The sequence below is a fragment of the Acipenser ruthenus genome, chromosome 1 (assembly GCF_902713425.1).
Source record: "Acipenser ruthenus chromosome 1, fAciRut3.2 maternal haplotype, whole genome shotgun sequence".
Lineage (NCBI taxonomy): Eukaryota > Metazoa > Chordata > Actinopteri > Acipenseriformes > Acipenseridae > Acipenser > Acipenser ruthenus.
Genome location: NC_081189.1, coordinates 102,462,484 through 102,476,157, shown reverse-complemented (window position 1 = coordinate 102,476,157; position 13,674 = coordinate 102,462,484). Strand labels below are relative to the sequence as shown.

Here is a 13,674-nt window from a genome sequence, read left to right as displayed (position 1 = left end):
ACATTATATTTTAATGGTAAGATTGTGGAAAGCAGATCACTCTCTCTATCTGATCACAATGTTAAAAATGCCTGCAAGCTTTTCCACTCGTGTGACGATGTATTCATGTGACAGACATGGACCAATCAAAACGCGAGACTGTTATGCCGTTCCATCCCAAAAACCGGGCCTGTGTCATACCTCGACCCTCCCCAATCATCTTGCGCTTCCTGGTCTTGTAAATGGCTAGTTTAGCAAGAGCTAGGAGCAGATTCACGAGGAGGTCCCTCTTCCTGGTGGAGCCACTAACAGGGTGCCCGAAAATGAGGAGGGTGGGTGAAAAGTGCAGCCAGAACTGCAGCAGGAAAAACGGCTGCAACCTGGCGCACAAAAAATAAATGTGGCTTACCGACTCGGACCGACCGCAGAAAGGGCATGCGGCGTCTGAGTCGATAAAGTGACGCAGGATCTCTCCATTTTATTTTCTGTGCAGGACCCTCCATTTTTATTTTTTTGACTGACACCAATTTTTTTTTTTTTTTACCTACATCATTTAAAAAAAAATACATTATAAAATAGGCTAGTTTTGTGTACTTACATTTCTTAAGGTCTTATTTACTAAATGACTTTAGTGACTGGATCATTTGCTTCGTTGGTCTGAAGCTGGCAGTCTTGATAGTCCATTCAGAATGTCTACACAATCCATTTCTGACGTCTGTTTTTACAAATTTCATAAGAGAAAAAATCTCGTTCTAATTCAGCAGTACTGTGTGGCAAAGCCAACATATTAATGGCAACCTTGGCAAGTGTAGGAAAACGTGGCTCTCCGCTAGGTGTAGACAAGAGCTAAATTTTGTGCCAGTTTTCATCAGCTGCCAGATCCCGTCTGAGATCCTTCAAATCAGTCACTTTTTACTGCATACAGTCCATCTAGGCTATCCAGCATATTCCAATAACAAAAAAGCATTGCAAGCTGGACACTGTCTCCCGAGCTCGCTATGCTTTGTTTACTTGGTTGAAGAACGCGTGTACTAATTTCAGCATAGTAGTATTAATGGCATTCTTATCTTGCTGCTTTTCACTGCCATCACAAGGTGTAAGTAAATGTCATTCGAGCTGATTGGGAAAGCCGCATGCAATAAAAAAAATATATACCACATTTATTTCGATTCAAAATCACGGACATTTTTTATTTTTTATTTAAGTTTCAGTGTTATAATTTGCCTTTTTTTTGTTTTACTGACTGGCCTTAATGGGCAGTTGGCAACCTTCAGTCAAATTCAGTTTAACGTGTCTTACATCTTTCTCAATCGCCAATACAGCAAAGGCAGTGAGCTTTTCTTTACTTTACTGTTGATCGGAGGTGTTTTTTTGACACGCTTCGTTAAAGAAAATTCTCTTTCTCCGGGGTCGGGGATAATGTTTTTAACGGTACGGGGCTTTCAGCGCCGATTTGTAAAAATATTTCTAATGCCCTATTTTGCCGCTTGTATTCTTCTTCCCGTTTCTCGTGTTTATACTTTGCTGCACATGATCGTTTGCTGTATTCAAGCAAAATCAAACTGACTTATCTGGCTGGAATGTACTCGTGTCACCGCGCGAAAGTTCAGTGTCAACCACTGTGTGAACACAATTGACATACACTGCCTCGGTTGAAATGTTAGTGAGTGAAGTTCTTCTAGTTTGGCATAATTCCGTAACTGTTTTTTTTTTTTTTTTTTTTTTTAAAAAGCCTTTTCGTTTTGACCCCCTCCCCCCATGACTTTGGGCCCAAGAAAAGCGCCTAGTTTGCCTATGCGTTAATCTGGCCCTGTGTTAGCCCATTCAGTCAATCCACTGGTCTAGTGGATCATGACAGGGCAGCTTCACACACACATTTAGACTAGGGCATGTTCTAATGTTAATTACATTCTAAAAGTCATGAGAAGGCAATATGAATGGTTTCAGTCCAAAACATAAAAGCGTAAAAGCCTAAAACTACCAACAGGTGTTATTTGTTTGTATAGACTTTTCCCCATGACATTGTTGCAGATAACAGACTTTAAACTCAAGGACAGCTGAAGCAATAAGTTCAGAAGCGCTAGGGCACGAGTTTCATTTCATTTGGTTCTCTTCCGTGCTCTGAAAGCTTGTCTTTGTGAGGAGGTCAATATGAAAGCTTTATTTTCAGTTTTGTCGTTCTGGTTCTTACACGTTTTTCCTATTCTTTCTTTACTTATCCCTGTCACCCAGAATGCTGAAGCAGAAACACACGTGGAGAAGCAATGGCAGGGAGATGGTACAACACTCAGTCTGGAAGAAATTATCATTGGAAGGTGCTACAATTACATCAGAGTGGTGAACCCCAGCGTAGGGTAAGTGTGATCTTGGGTGTTTTTAGAATCTAAAGTAAGCTCTAAAAGCTTATGGTATTTATAGATTGACATTTCTGTCACCTAGACTTTGTTACAGTAGCTGTAAAAGATCCCTGTTTAGACTTTCTGGCAGCCTGTTCATGGGGCTTTTCTTGGTATTGCTATTTGGGTAACTTTCAGAGTGCAATTTCAGTTGCATTTATTGCTTTTTTGAAAATATTTGTGTAGATTATTTTAGTGTATGTAGTCAATTAATAAATAAACTAACAGAAAAATACAATAACCAATATCAACCTTTACCTAAGTACTAATTTCAGGCATGGTATAATATTATCAACACTGCCCCAATTTTCACCATTCTTATATTTATGATATTTGTTGTAATTTGTGTCTTCAAGTATATAGTGGTGCTGTCTTTCTGCCAGTATCTTTCATTGGGATTTGAATTCCTGTTATCTTGTGTTGACACAACTCGGTACAGTTGGATAAACCAACATTACTATAAGGGTCTGCTGACTGAATTGTAACACAAGCCTGTCAGTGCGCCAAATGCTGAAGTCAGATACAGAGCAAATGCAGTACATATATGCTTTTTATTAAAACCGAGACCTTTTAAAAGGAAAGACCAACATACTAGTCATATAATAACTATAACTATAGGACCAATAATTAAAAAACACACACACACAATCACATATTAGACCAGCTACAATGTCAGCATCTTCTGTTGAATTATCGTAAAAAGTGTATAACACATTTACTGTATTGCACAGTAAAACCCATTGATTACGACATCAAAAAGTTCATCAGTAACCTGACAAAGAATAAAAACACAGAACATTTGTATTTTACAGTAGTGTTCCTTAATCTTGTTTCTTTTCAGTCAGTACTGTCTACTATAGTGTACATGAACAACATATTGTAATAATTGAAAGTAACATACACTGTACACTACAGTATAATGTACTACTTTATACAGTATTCAATATTAATACAGTAAAACAATTCGTATGATAATAGCCAAAGTTATCAGGTGCTTGTCCCCAGTGACGCCTCTTATACTCCAGCTGAGACGTTAATGATAATAAGTGGAGGATGACATTAACAGGAGTGAAATTAAGCTGGCTTGATTATTGATTTCAGTGAGAAGAACTGTTCTCAGATCTGGGAGGCTTTCAGGGATGCTTTTATCTTCAAGGACCCTTGCAAGGTGTTGCCTAAGGACTATGAGCCTTTTATTAGACTAACTGTTCACGATGTTCCACTTAACAAGGTAGAGTAAAGCCTTTTCTCCAGTTACCTTTATTATGGCTTGCATGACTGCTCTCAGGCCTCTTAACCCTAGTGTAGATGATAGCATTTTCAAAAATTGCATTTTTATATTTGTTTGCCAAAATTAAAAAATACTTTTTACAGTACATTTAATTGGTTGCGCAATTTGACACTGGGGGAAACTGCATTTCCAATTGTGAAAAAAAAAAAAAAAAATGATGAGGGCCTCCACAGATTATCTTGGGGTACAGGGTCCATCTTTCAGTCTTTCAGTTCCTACTGCGTGTCACACTTAAGGTTTTACGTTTCAAGAGAGGCTCTTACTCAGTTGTGATGACACTTAGTCTGGACATACATTAACATAAACTGAGATTATCTGAATCTAGGGGTTATGAAGGCATCTGTCCATCTGTGTATCAGTCAAACTTACTGTGCTGCATGTGAATACAGTGGTGATCTGATTTTTGTTTATTTAACTGATATTGATAGCTCTAATTTGCATGTGTGACAGGGGATGAATGTCACTGACAGTTTTCATATATATACAGTATATAATTTTTTTTCTGTTAAAGTTCTTAACCCTTTTATGCATTACATATTTTGTAAAATAGCTGAGAAAAAGTCATTTTGGACACATAATAAAAAAATAAATAATACTTCAATTTCCATTGCTTTATATGGGGGGAAAATGGCATCCTCATATGAGTCTATCATGCATTTGCATCTTCCATATGTCCCCATATAAAGAATAGCAGAGTTTTCTATCTGTCCCCATATGAGGTCACCGTGGATGAAAGGGTTAAGTTTACAGGTATTTAATAAAAAATCTATATATTGTAGGACCTCTTAAGTTGACTTTTATACTGATCCTTTGTATAAAAATAAAAAGGTAAATGATCAAGCCAATGAGAAGGGTTTTAGCCATACAGTATAAAGGACATGTGATTTTAAAAGTGTTTTAAATTATTCAAATTACTGCTGAACCAAGTTCTACTAATGCTCTTAAAACAGAAAAGCAATACAAACTATATAAAGAAATGTCTGTGGTAACACAATTTGTATATGTGCAACTTTTTGCCACTTTACTTGATTCGATTCAATGCAAAATTAAGTGTTTGCAGTACTTCCCCGTTCTGTTGCAAGATCGAAATCCTAAAACAATTTTTTGGCATTTTGCTAATGCAGTGGCAGGTTTGCTGTTGGCCTGGGTAATCATAATCACACATTAGAAAGTGGAGATGTACTGTATCTCTTAACAGAACCCACCCCTCAGTATGTCTACCATAGGAACACTAGTACTAGTTGGTAAACCAAAAAATATGTAGCATTTGTTATCTGTTGTTTTTAGTCATTATTCTGGGAGAACAGTCAGCTGCTCGTGGGGAGATATGCCGACAACACAAAAAGGATGATGCCTCTCGATGGAACTCTGATGGGCTGGCTGGCTCAGGGGCTGGCCTGGTGTGGACATCCTGGAGGCACAGGTCAGATTAAAAACATTACAGCAATGCAGAAGTCTATTTTAATGATCTAAACCATGCCAGATCTAAATACTGCCATGTTTTCACTGTAGTTCTGCTTGGATTTACCCCCATGGGTGATTTAATGACCCTCTTATTACTTCCTTAAATACACTAAAAGGAGTTCTGCGAGAGAAGGGTTTACACATTTCTGGTTAGAAATGTTCACAGCTGTTTAGATCAATAAAAAAAGATAAATGAGACACTTTTTTTTGTATTTTACACAACAACCACAAAGCCAAGTTCATTTTAAAAATGTGCTGCCCATAATGCATTTTTAAATACATTATTTATTTATTTATTTAATACATGTTTAATGGAATGAAGTGTAATAATTATGAAACAGTTGACTGCTTGTTTTAACAACAGTCTGTAAAAATGCATGCGGCAGGAAAGAGACTCAGAGACTTATGAACTGCAGTGAAAAGCGCCGGATGCACACTTTAATGAACACAATAACACGAATAACAAGCACAAGGGCCAAAATAAAGGTTTAACAAAACACCACAAAACTATGTCCAGGCTGGGCAGAGCCTTCACTGAACTTTTACAAACAATACAGCAACATACCAATCACAAAAAAAACACTCCTCTACTTCCTCTCCAAAACCACAGGCTTTCTGCCTGCTTTCTGCAGGTGGCCACTCCCCAATTAGCACCAATCTGCACTAACAGGAGAGTGGCCACACCTGTGGTTGCTGGCAGAGACATTAACCCTGTCTCTGCCACAATGCGTAACAGCTAATACATTTACAGGTATGAATTACAAGTCATGCCCCACCACTGATGAATGTGAACACAACCCAGTTGAATCTTTCTGGAGGATTGCATCAGAAGCAGTAAGTGAATATATCAGAAATCATATACTATCAGTATTTCTTTTTTTTTTTTCTTTTACAACAGAATGCTAATGTTTTGCATAAAAAGCATATTTTTGTAACATGATTGAAATTTTAAATACATATTTTTGATAACCAACTAAATGTGCCATTTTGAGTCTTAAATCTAAAACATTTCTGTTGGAGGATAGTTAGTTACTATATACATATTTCACTCTTTTTTTTGTAATTACGGACATGGCAAAGATTAAAATCTTTAACAATAAGTAGTTTATATCTAGCAGTATTGTGCAATTGAGATGCAGAACAAGGAAAAATGTGTGTGTGTGGGGTGGGGGACATATTATGAGGAAACCAGTTTTAGGCAATACCAGAACAAACCAGAAACTTTTACAAAAATAGACTTTTGGCCTTCAAAAGCTGAAAATTGTTTTAAAAAAAGGCATCACAAAAAGCATACTTATTCCACTGTATTACTTGTTTTTCCCTTGCTTTTGTTTAACAGTATGCAAAACTGGCTGCAGGGGTGATACATGTGATGCTAAATGGCTCTGTTTCAGACGGGGCGTATCCTGTAAACGGGTAAGAATACACAATGCTTTCTCAGGGTGTTAAAACAAAAGACACAATTCAAAATATAGCTACATTTACCCCCCCATTATCATGATGACCCATAAACAAGTTACACATACATCCAAAAGATAACAACAATACACTAGCCCCCACAATGTTTCATATATCCAATACACAATATTTAACATGGTAAATATAAATGAGGCACCAGCTCCCAAATAAACTGCGCAATATTAACATTCACCACTAGAGGTCTCTACTGCTACTACTTGTATTTGGCAGTACTCTTGGCAGTTTATTGATGTTTTTGATTTAGGCTAACCTTATTTTAACAGCAAGCTTGCATTCTTTACAACTAAGTGCACTTATATCTTTTATATTTTCCCATGGGAATCACTGAATTGTAGGTGAAACCCAACACACATAGACTTGACAGGTCTCTTTAGACAGATTTACAATATACAGTGAGGGTTCACCATCACAACTACACAGTGAAATTGCATATAATAATTAAAAAATTTTTTTTAAAAAAATTACTTTATTTCTTCATTTTCATTTTTTTTTTTTTAAACAGCAGACACAGACATGTTGCGGCTATTGTCTTCCTCTGTGTGTATTCAAACAAAATTAATAACAACTAATAACATAGTTTAGCACTTGCACACATTTATTTACATTTACAAACATTTTGCAAACACCCAAAACAAAACCCTACCGCAAGGAGGAATTTAACCCAATCCCCCCCCCCCCCCCCCACCGTTTTCAGTGTGTAGTGTATGTTTTTTTCTGTGTATAGTGTATGCATTTTCTGTGTATAGTGTATGCATTTTCCGTGTATAGTGTATGCATTTTCAGTGGGTAGTGTATGAGATTTCACTGTGTAGTGTATGAGGTTTCACTGTGTAGTGTATGAGATTTCACTGTGTAGTGTATGAGGTTTCACTGTGTAGTGTATGAGATTTCACTGTGTAGTGTATGAGGTTTCACTGTGTAGTGTATGTATGTGATTTCAGTATGTAGTTTATGACATTTCAAGATTTCAGTATGTAATGTGTGCGTTTTCAGTGTGTAGTGTATGAGATTTCACCATGTAGTGAAATCAGGGCAGCAGTGTGGAGTAGTGGTTAGGGCTTTGGACTCTTGACCGGAGGGTTGTGGGTTCAATCCCAGGTGGAGGACACTCCTGCTGTACCCTTGAGCAAGGTACTTTACCTAGATTGTTCCAGTAAAAAAATAAATAAATAAATAAATTGGTAATTGCATGTAAAAAATATTGTGATATCTTGTAACAATTGTAAGTCGCCCTGGATAAGGGCGTCTGCTAAGAAATAAATAATAATAATACATAATAGTGTATGAGATTTCAGTGTGTACCGTATGCAGTTTCAATGTGTAGTCTATGAGGTGTCAGTTTGATTTATGTCCCTAACGGCACCTCATACGTTTTTGCTGCCATGAGTGTCTTGTAGAGTTCACAAACGAGAAGCTAACAAAAATAAAGACAGTCAACAAAACGTAAATAATAAGTATTTCATATCTAATAAGTATTATAAATAATATTCAAATGCAGTGTAATGACTAAAATGACCCTCCAGGTTTCATGTTTCTCAAGAAATAATGTTTTTAAAAGGAATTACAAATCATTAAAACTAAGATAGTATACAGAAATAAATTTGTTATGCTACAAAATAAATTTTTGCTTAAAAAAAACAATACTTTAAATTTAGTCAAATCATACTGTGGGAAGACTACATTAATTCAAAAAACTAAAAACGAAACATGAACGTATTCATAATGAAGAATACATCCAGAATGTACCTAAAGCTACCCTTACTCATTAGTTAGGCCATTTACCAACTGGAAAATCAGACTCTTTCCTAATCGGGTCACCCCTCAACTATTTCCATTATTACTTCAGAGTTTACAGAAACAACATTACATGTTTCAGTTCCTTTTATATGAAGGGGCCATCACCAGTTTATTGTTCATTGCACCTATTGCTTTCTTGGAAGTTTATTTAGGTTTCAATTCCAGTAACTGGAATATTTTTTACAGGCTTTAGTTGCTGGTAAACTCACCATACACACATATACACTTCAGGTAATACAGGTAGATTACACTGCACTTACACATATTATTATTTAATAAACAAAATTATGTGATTATGTGAAAAATAACTTTATTAAATGCGTAGTTTGAAATGTATAGAATCCAGTTTACATTTACAAGGGAAAAAAGAGCTGTGGTATAACAGTCTTATGCTAAGTACATCATTTCTTTCCTTGCTGCAACTAGTCTCATGAAACACTGAGATACTATCCTTATAAAAGCAAAGTGTAGTAATACCAGTCACCTTTATTGGTACCAAGGTCCGTATCAGTCATCTGGCTCATACCAGAATCGGTAGCAGTGACCCGGTTCAGTCCAGTTTGACACCAAGACCATTACCAGTGCACCATTTTTGTGTACTGTACAAAACAGCTTTCAGCACTAGTCAGCTTACTGTCTGTTCTTGTCTACATTCATTGCACAGCTGAACTATTTTTTCAACCTTGCACCATGCCTGTTTTCACCCTTGTGCAAGAAAAACATTCCAGCAGAGGATAAGCACGACAGGTGCATCCACTGCCTGGGAAGGGAGCATGCAGAGGGAGCAGTTAAAGACTGCAGCTGTTGCGCTAGCCCGCTGTTCCAGGGACCATCTTTGACTCCTCCAAAGAAGAGGAACACGAGCTGCTGTAGAAGGCATTCTGGTACTGATCAGGTTGAAGGGGAAGAAGCTTTTTGAAGCTATGAACCAGCAGCAGTCCCTTTAGACGGAGCTGCTGCGAGGCCCTGTGTTGTCTCAGTCCCCAGTTTCAGGCAACATCACCTGACCCACAACCAGAGTAGGAGGACGTCATGTCCCTTACTGCATCTGAGGGCATGGAACCCCAAGAACTAATCTTCCCATCCAAGGGACATGGAATCAGATGTCTTGGGTTCCATGGTAAGCCCATCCCTGTGAGAGGAGTTCACCTCCCTGATCAGATATGCAACCACTGCCCTGCAGGTGCCTTGGGCCACAGAAGATGAGCCTAAAAACTCTATATTTGATAGGGTCCCACTGCTGTGTATCAGTGTTCGCCTATGCGGCCTCAGTGTTTTGCACACGTCTTGGTAGCTACAGAAGCATACTGGTGGCTTACTTATTATTATTATTATTATTATTATTATTATTATTATTATTATTATTATTATTATTATTATTTATTTCTTAGCAGACGCCCTTATCCAGGGCGACTTACAGTCGTAAACAAAAATACATTTCAAGAATCACAGTACAAGTAATAATACAATTAAGAGCAAGATAAATACAATGACTTTGGTTCTAGCAAGTACAAGTATGACAAAATACGATTCAATAACGGAGCACATAAGTGTCAGTGATAGTTACATCAGGATATAATTAAATACAAAATACTACAGATTAATTAACACTTAACAGATTACAGTTCTCTAAATTACAGGATTAAATGCAGTAAAATAGGGGGCACATAAGAGCAAGTAAAGTGCATTTAAGGAAGAGTGATACACGCGGACGCCGGCGCAATTACCAGCACCCTGCTAGCAAGCAGCAGCCGCAGGCGCAAGCTTTTAAGAGCCAGCAACCCTAGGGATTTGCTGCCACAGGTCCAGGGCCCAGTCTATCAGGCCCATCTGGATTACTGGCAATCATGCACCATGGACACCTAGGTGATTACCACCATCAGGGCCGGTTACTCGCTGCAGTTTCGATTCAACCCCCCCCCCCCTTCTTTTCAGGGCATGATCACAACTACGGTCATGAACCCTCAAGACACTGTATTCGTGTCCCAGAATGTGGCTGGCTCTGCTGTACAAACAGGTAATCTCAATTGTCCACCTTCTCAGCGAGAGAGAAGGGTTTTACTCCAAGTACTTGGTGCTGAAACGGGATGACAGTCTCAGATTAATCCTCAACCTCAGAAAGCTCAATCTGTACTTCAGAGTCCGAAGGTTCAAGATGGTGACAATGCGGCAGCTATTGCAGTCAGTAAGGTCAGACGACTGGTTCACTACAGTGGACCTCAAGGACGCCTGCTTTCACATCCTATAAGACCTGACCACAGAAAGTACTTGCAGTTTGCCTTTCAAGGCACCGCGTATGAGTTTCGTATACTGCTGTTCGGCCTCTCTTTTTTCAAAGTGCATGGATGCTATACTGGCCCCTCTGAGACTAAGAGTTGGTGTCAATCAGAGCAATTGTTTATTTGCTTCGGGTCTATGTTCCATGGACAAGCCCTGTCTAAACAGCAGCTGTCAAGGTGGATTGCAGACATGGTCAGGATTACATACGATCTAGCCAACCTGCCCTCACCAGAAAAGGTCACTGGTCACTCCACAAGAGGCCTTTCAAATCCTGTGCATTATTCCAGGGCGCACCTGTCGCAGACATTTGCAATGCTGCTGTATGGGCCACGCCTCATACTTTTACCAGGTACTACCAACTGAATGTCGTAGATCAGCAGAACCCTGGTATTAAAAGCAGCCACTCATTCTGCTTTTTAACACATTTTTTTTATGTTCCACCTCAAGTCCTGGGGTAGTTGGCCATACACCCTTTTTGGACTTTTGTTGTTAAATGCTGAGGTTACTCAGTGTAACATATACTCTGCATGAGGGTCCTCCCTCACTGTACTGTGGAATATATGCCATGGATCCTCTTCGGTCCACGGCCAGAATGTTCAAGGCGGTTTTCTTCCTTTTTTCTGCCGGTACTGCAAGCCCTTCACTTGCGACGGCTTCGGTATTGTATCCCATTCGGTAATGGCTACATTTTATACTTGAAAGGGAATTATTATTTTTATTATTTTATTTCTTAGCAGACGCCCTTATCCAGGGCGACTTACAATTGTTACAAGATATCACATTATCTTTACATACAGTTACATTATTTTTTACACATTATTTTTTACACATTATTTTTACATACAATTACCCATTTATACAGTTGGGTTTTTTACTGGAGCAATCTAGGTAAAGTACCTTGCTCAAGGGTTCAGCAGCAATGTCCCCCACCTGGGATTGAACCCACAACCCTCCGGTAAAGAGTCCAGAGTCCTAACCACTACTCCACACTGCTGCCCCATGTTGGGTTTTTGGGTTATTATCATAACCCTGGTTCCGTGAAATAGAAATGTAGCCTGAAAAGAAAATGGCACTGAGCCTTCAGTGTCATTATTTATATTGATCTCCTGGGGACTCCTGGGGACGGAGACAACGTCTGGCGCATACCTGGCTCTTAAAGGAGCAGCTTTGTTATAAGTGCTCAGGTAATTCGGACTATAAGAGGGTTATATCCCATACGGTAATTGTTACATTTTTTTTTTGTTTCTATTTCAGGGAACCAGGGTTATGATAATAACCCAGCGTCATGCAATAGTACTGTATGAGGAAACACATGTCTTACTTGAAATGGGAAATTCCTTCCTTGTAGATTTACTGTACATGCACAATGTCAGGGAATCTGCAGTAGTTTTTGTTATACACAGCTATTACCCTTGAGATCACCAAAGCATTACTGTATATTTAACCTGCTTCTTTTTTTATTCTTTCAGCTTTTTTGCAAAGTTTGAACTTACAAATTTAATAAAAGACAACATTTTGAATATACAAATCTGGGTTATGGATGAAATTGAAGGTCCAGATAAGTAAGTGTTACATTGTGATAATGTATACTGCATATTCTGGGCCAGGCTACAGTGAAGATTTGCATTGACTGTTTACTAATATTAAATCTCAAGCATGTCAGTAAATGCAGTATTGTTTTATGAATGTGACCTAGCTCAACTGTGCCATTACATTTGGGAGATTAATGGTAAAACTGTAGCGGTCCAGCAACAGTTCAAAGACGCAAACATCTACAATGTCAGCTAGAACCGAGAGTTGTGGTGGTGCTTATTGTTTTTGACTTTTTTGTTTTTTGATCTCTCCCCTCTTTGATCTTGTTCTTTTAATAGCTGGGTAATACAGTATGTATTGCAGCTAGTGCTGTAGTGAGGTGTTAATAAGACATTGTCAGCAGATTTACTTATCTATAACTTAATGATAATCTTTTAAAAATAAAAATGACACAACCAATAACTGATCAACTACAGTATAAAAAGATCATTCTGCATAATATTTTTTATAGCAGGTTTTGAAAGCAATAATGTTATTTGCTAGTGAGGCCAAAGTTCCTTTGCATCATCTCAGAAAGCTTTACTACCACTATAATACATAATATTACAATGAACAGATTTTATATTAATGTACAATGTATTACTTTTCCTCTCATCAACAAAATATGATAACACCACCATATATTTTTATTGTAATTATTTTGAAACTGCATACAATACATGCACAGTAGATCTAATTCAATAATAGATCTAGAGTGGAGAATTACATTTTTTTTTTAATTGTATTGTTCCACTTCCCCTGTGTATGCTGATGTTTGGGGCAACTCTAATGGTAGGAAAGGGTTAAGCATCGGTGGATTAGACCAATGGGAGGGGCGTAGAATGAGGGTGCAATGAACACAAAGAGAAATGACACCTGGTAAGGCAATGGGGTTATTTCAAATGTAACACCTTGACTTTAACTCGGTTTTTCTATTAAATACCACGCTCCATTATCTTAGCAGACAGACATATCTCTACAGTAAATACAAAATACTTTCAGCCTGTTACACAGCATAGTGACGAGAGGTTATTGATTTTGCATTAGATGCACCTAACCTTTTTTTCAACTTTAGCGAATCCTGTGGGTCAAAAACGATAAAACTCCTGGAAACCACCTTACAGGAAGATGGATTTCAGTACACCTGCACTGATAACTATAAGTAGGTTTTGCTCCCATTAACACTTTTGTTATTTATTTTCTTGCCTGTGTCATAAAGCTTCATTGATATTACAATTTGACCGACTTGCAACAAGTATACGCAACCTTTTCTTTTACAATATCTGTTTTATGTGTAATGTATTTATTGATATGCATTTTCAATTACAGGCCTGTGCGGCTCTTACAGTGTGTGGATTTTCCTACTCACCACGACTGTCTCTGTGCTCAGTAAGAATTAAAGCAATTTGAAATCTA

At 37.9% G+C, this 13,674-nt stretch overlaps 1 protein-coding gene across 2 annotated transcripts; it reads left to right on the top strand.

Moving 5' to 3' along the window:
• The first annotated feature begins 205 nt into the window (after positions 1-205).
• LOC117420417 (ADP-ribosyl cyclase/cyclic ADP-ribose hydrolase 2-like) lies at positions 206-13,674 on the top strand. 2 transcript variants are annotated; one of them, XM_034033869.3, is made up of 9 exons: positions 206-311; positions 2,212-2,333; positions 3,477-3,606; positions 4,954-5,089; positions 5,882-5,964; positions 6,470-6,546; positions 12,156-12,248; positions 13,334-13,420; positions 13,588-13,674. In XM_034033869.3, exons 1-9 carry the CDS (start codon positions 222-224, stop codon positions 13,649-13,651), a joined length of 882 nt encoding a protein of 293 aa, XP_033889760.3. In that variant the 5' UTR covers positions 206-221; the 3' UTR covers positions 13,652-13,674. The 2 variants fall into 2 exon arrangements, with proteins under 2 accessions (XP_033889760.3, XP_058891501.1); XM_059035518.1 differs by lacking the exon at positions 206-311 and adding an exon at positions 967-1,075.

What these genes read in the sequence shown, in the direction of transcription:
- LOC117420417 (XM_034033869.3), top strand. Translation starts at nt 222, where the DNA reads ATGGCTAGTTTAGCAAGAGCTAGGAGCAGATTCACGAGGAGGTCCCTC. An exon ending in GTGGTGAACCCCAGCGTAGG is followed by an intron (nt 2,334 to 3,476) that starts GTAAGTGTGATC and finishes TATTGATTTCAG; the next exon opens with TGAGAAGAACTGTTCTCAGA. An exon ending in ACCTGCACTGATAACTATAA is followed by an intron (nt 13,421 to 13,587) that starts GTAGGTTTTGCT and finishes TTTCAATTACAG; the next exon opens with GCCTGTGCGGCTCTTACAGT.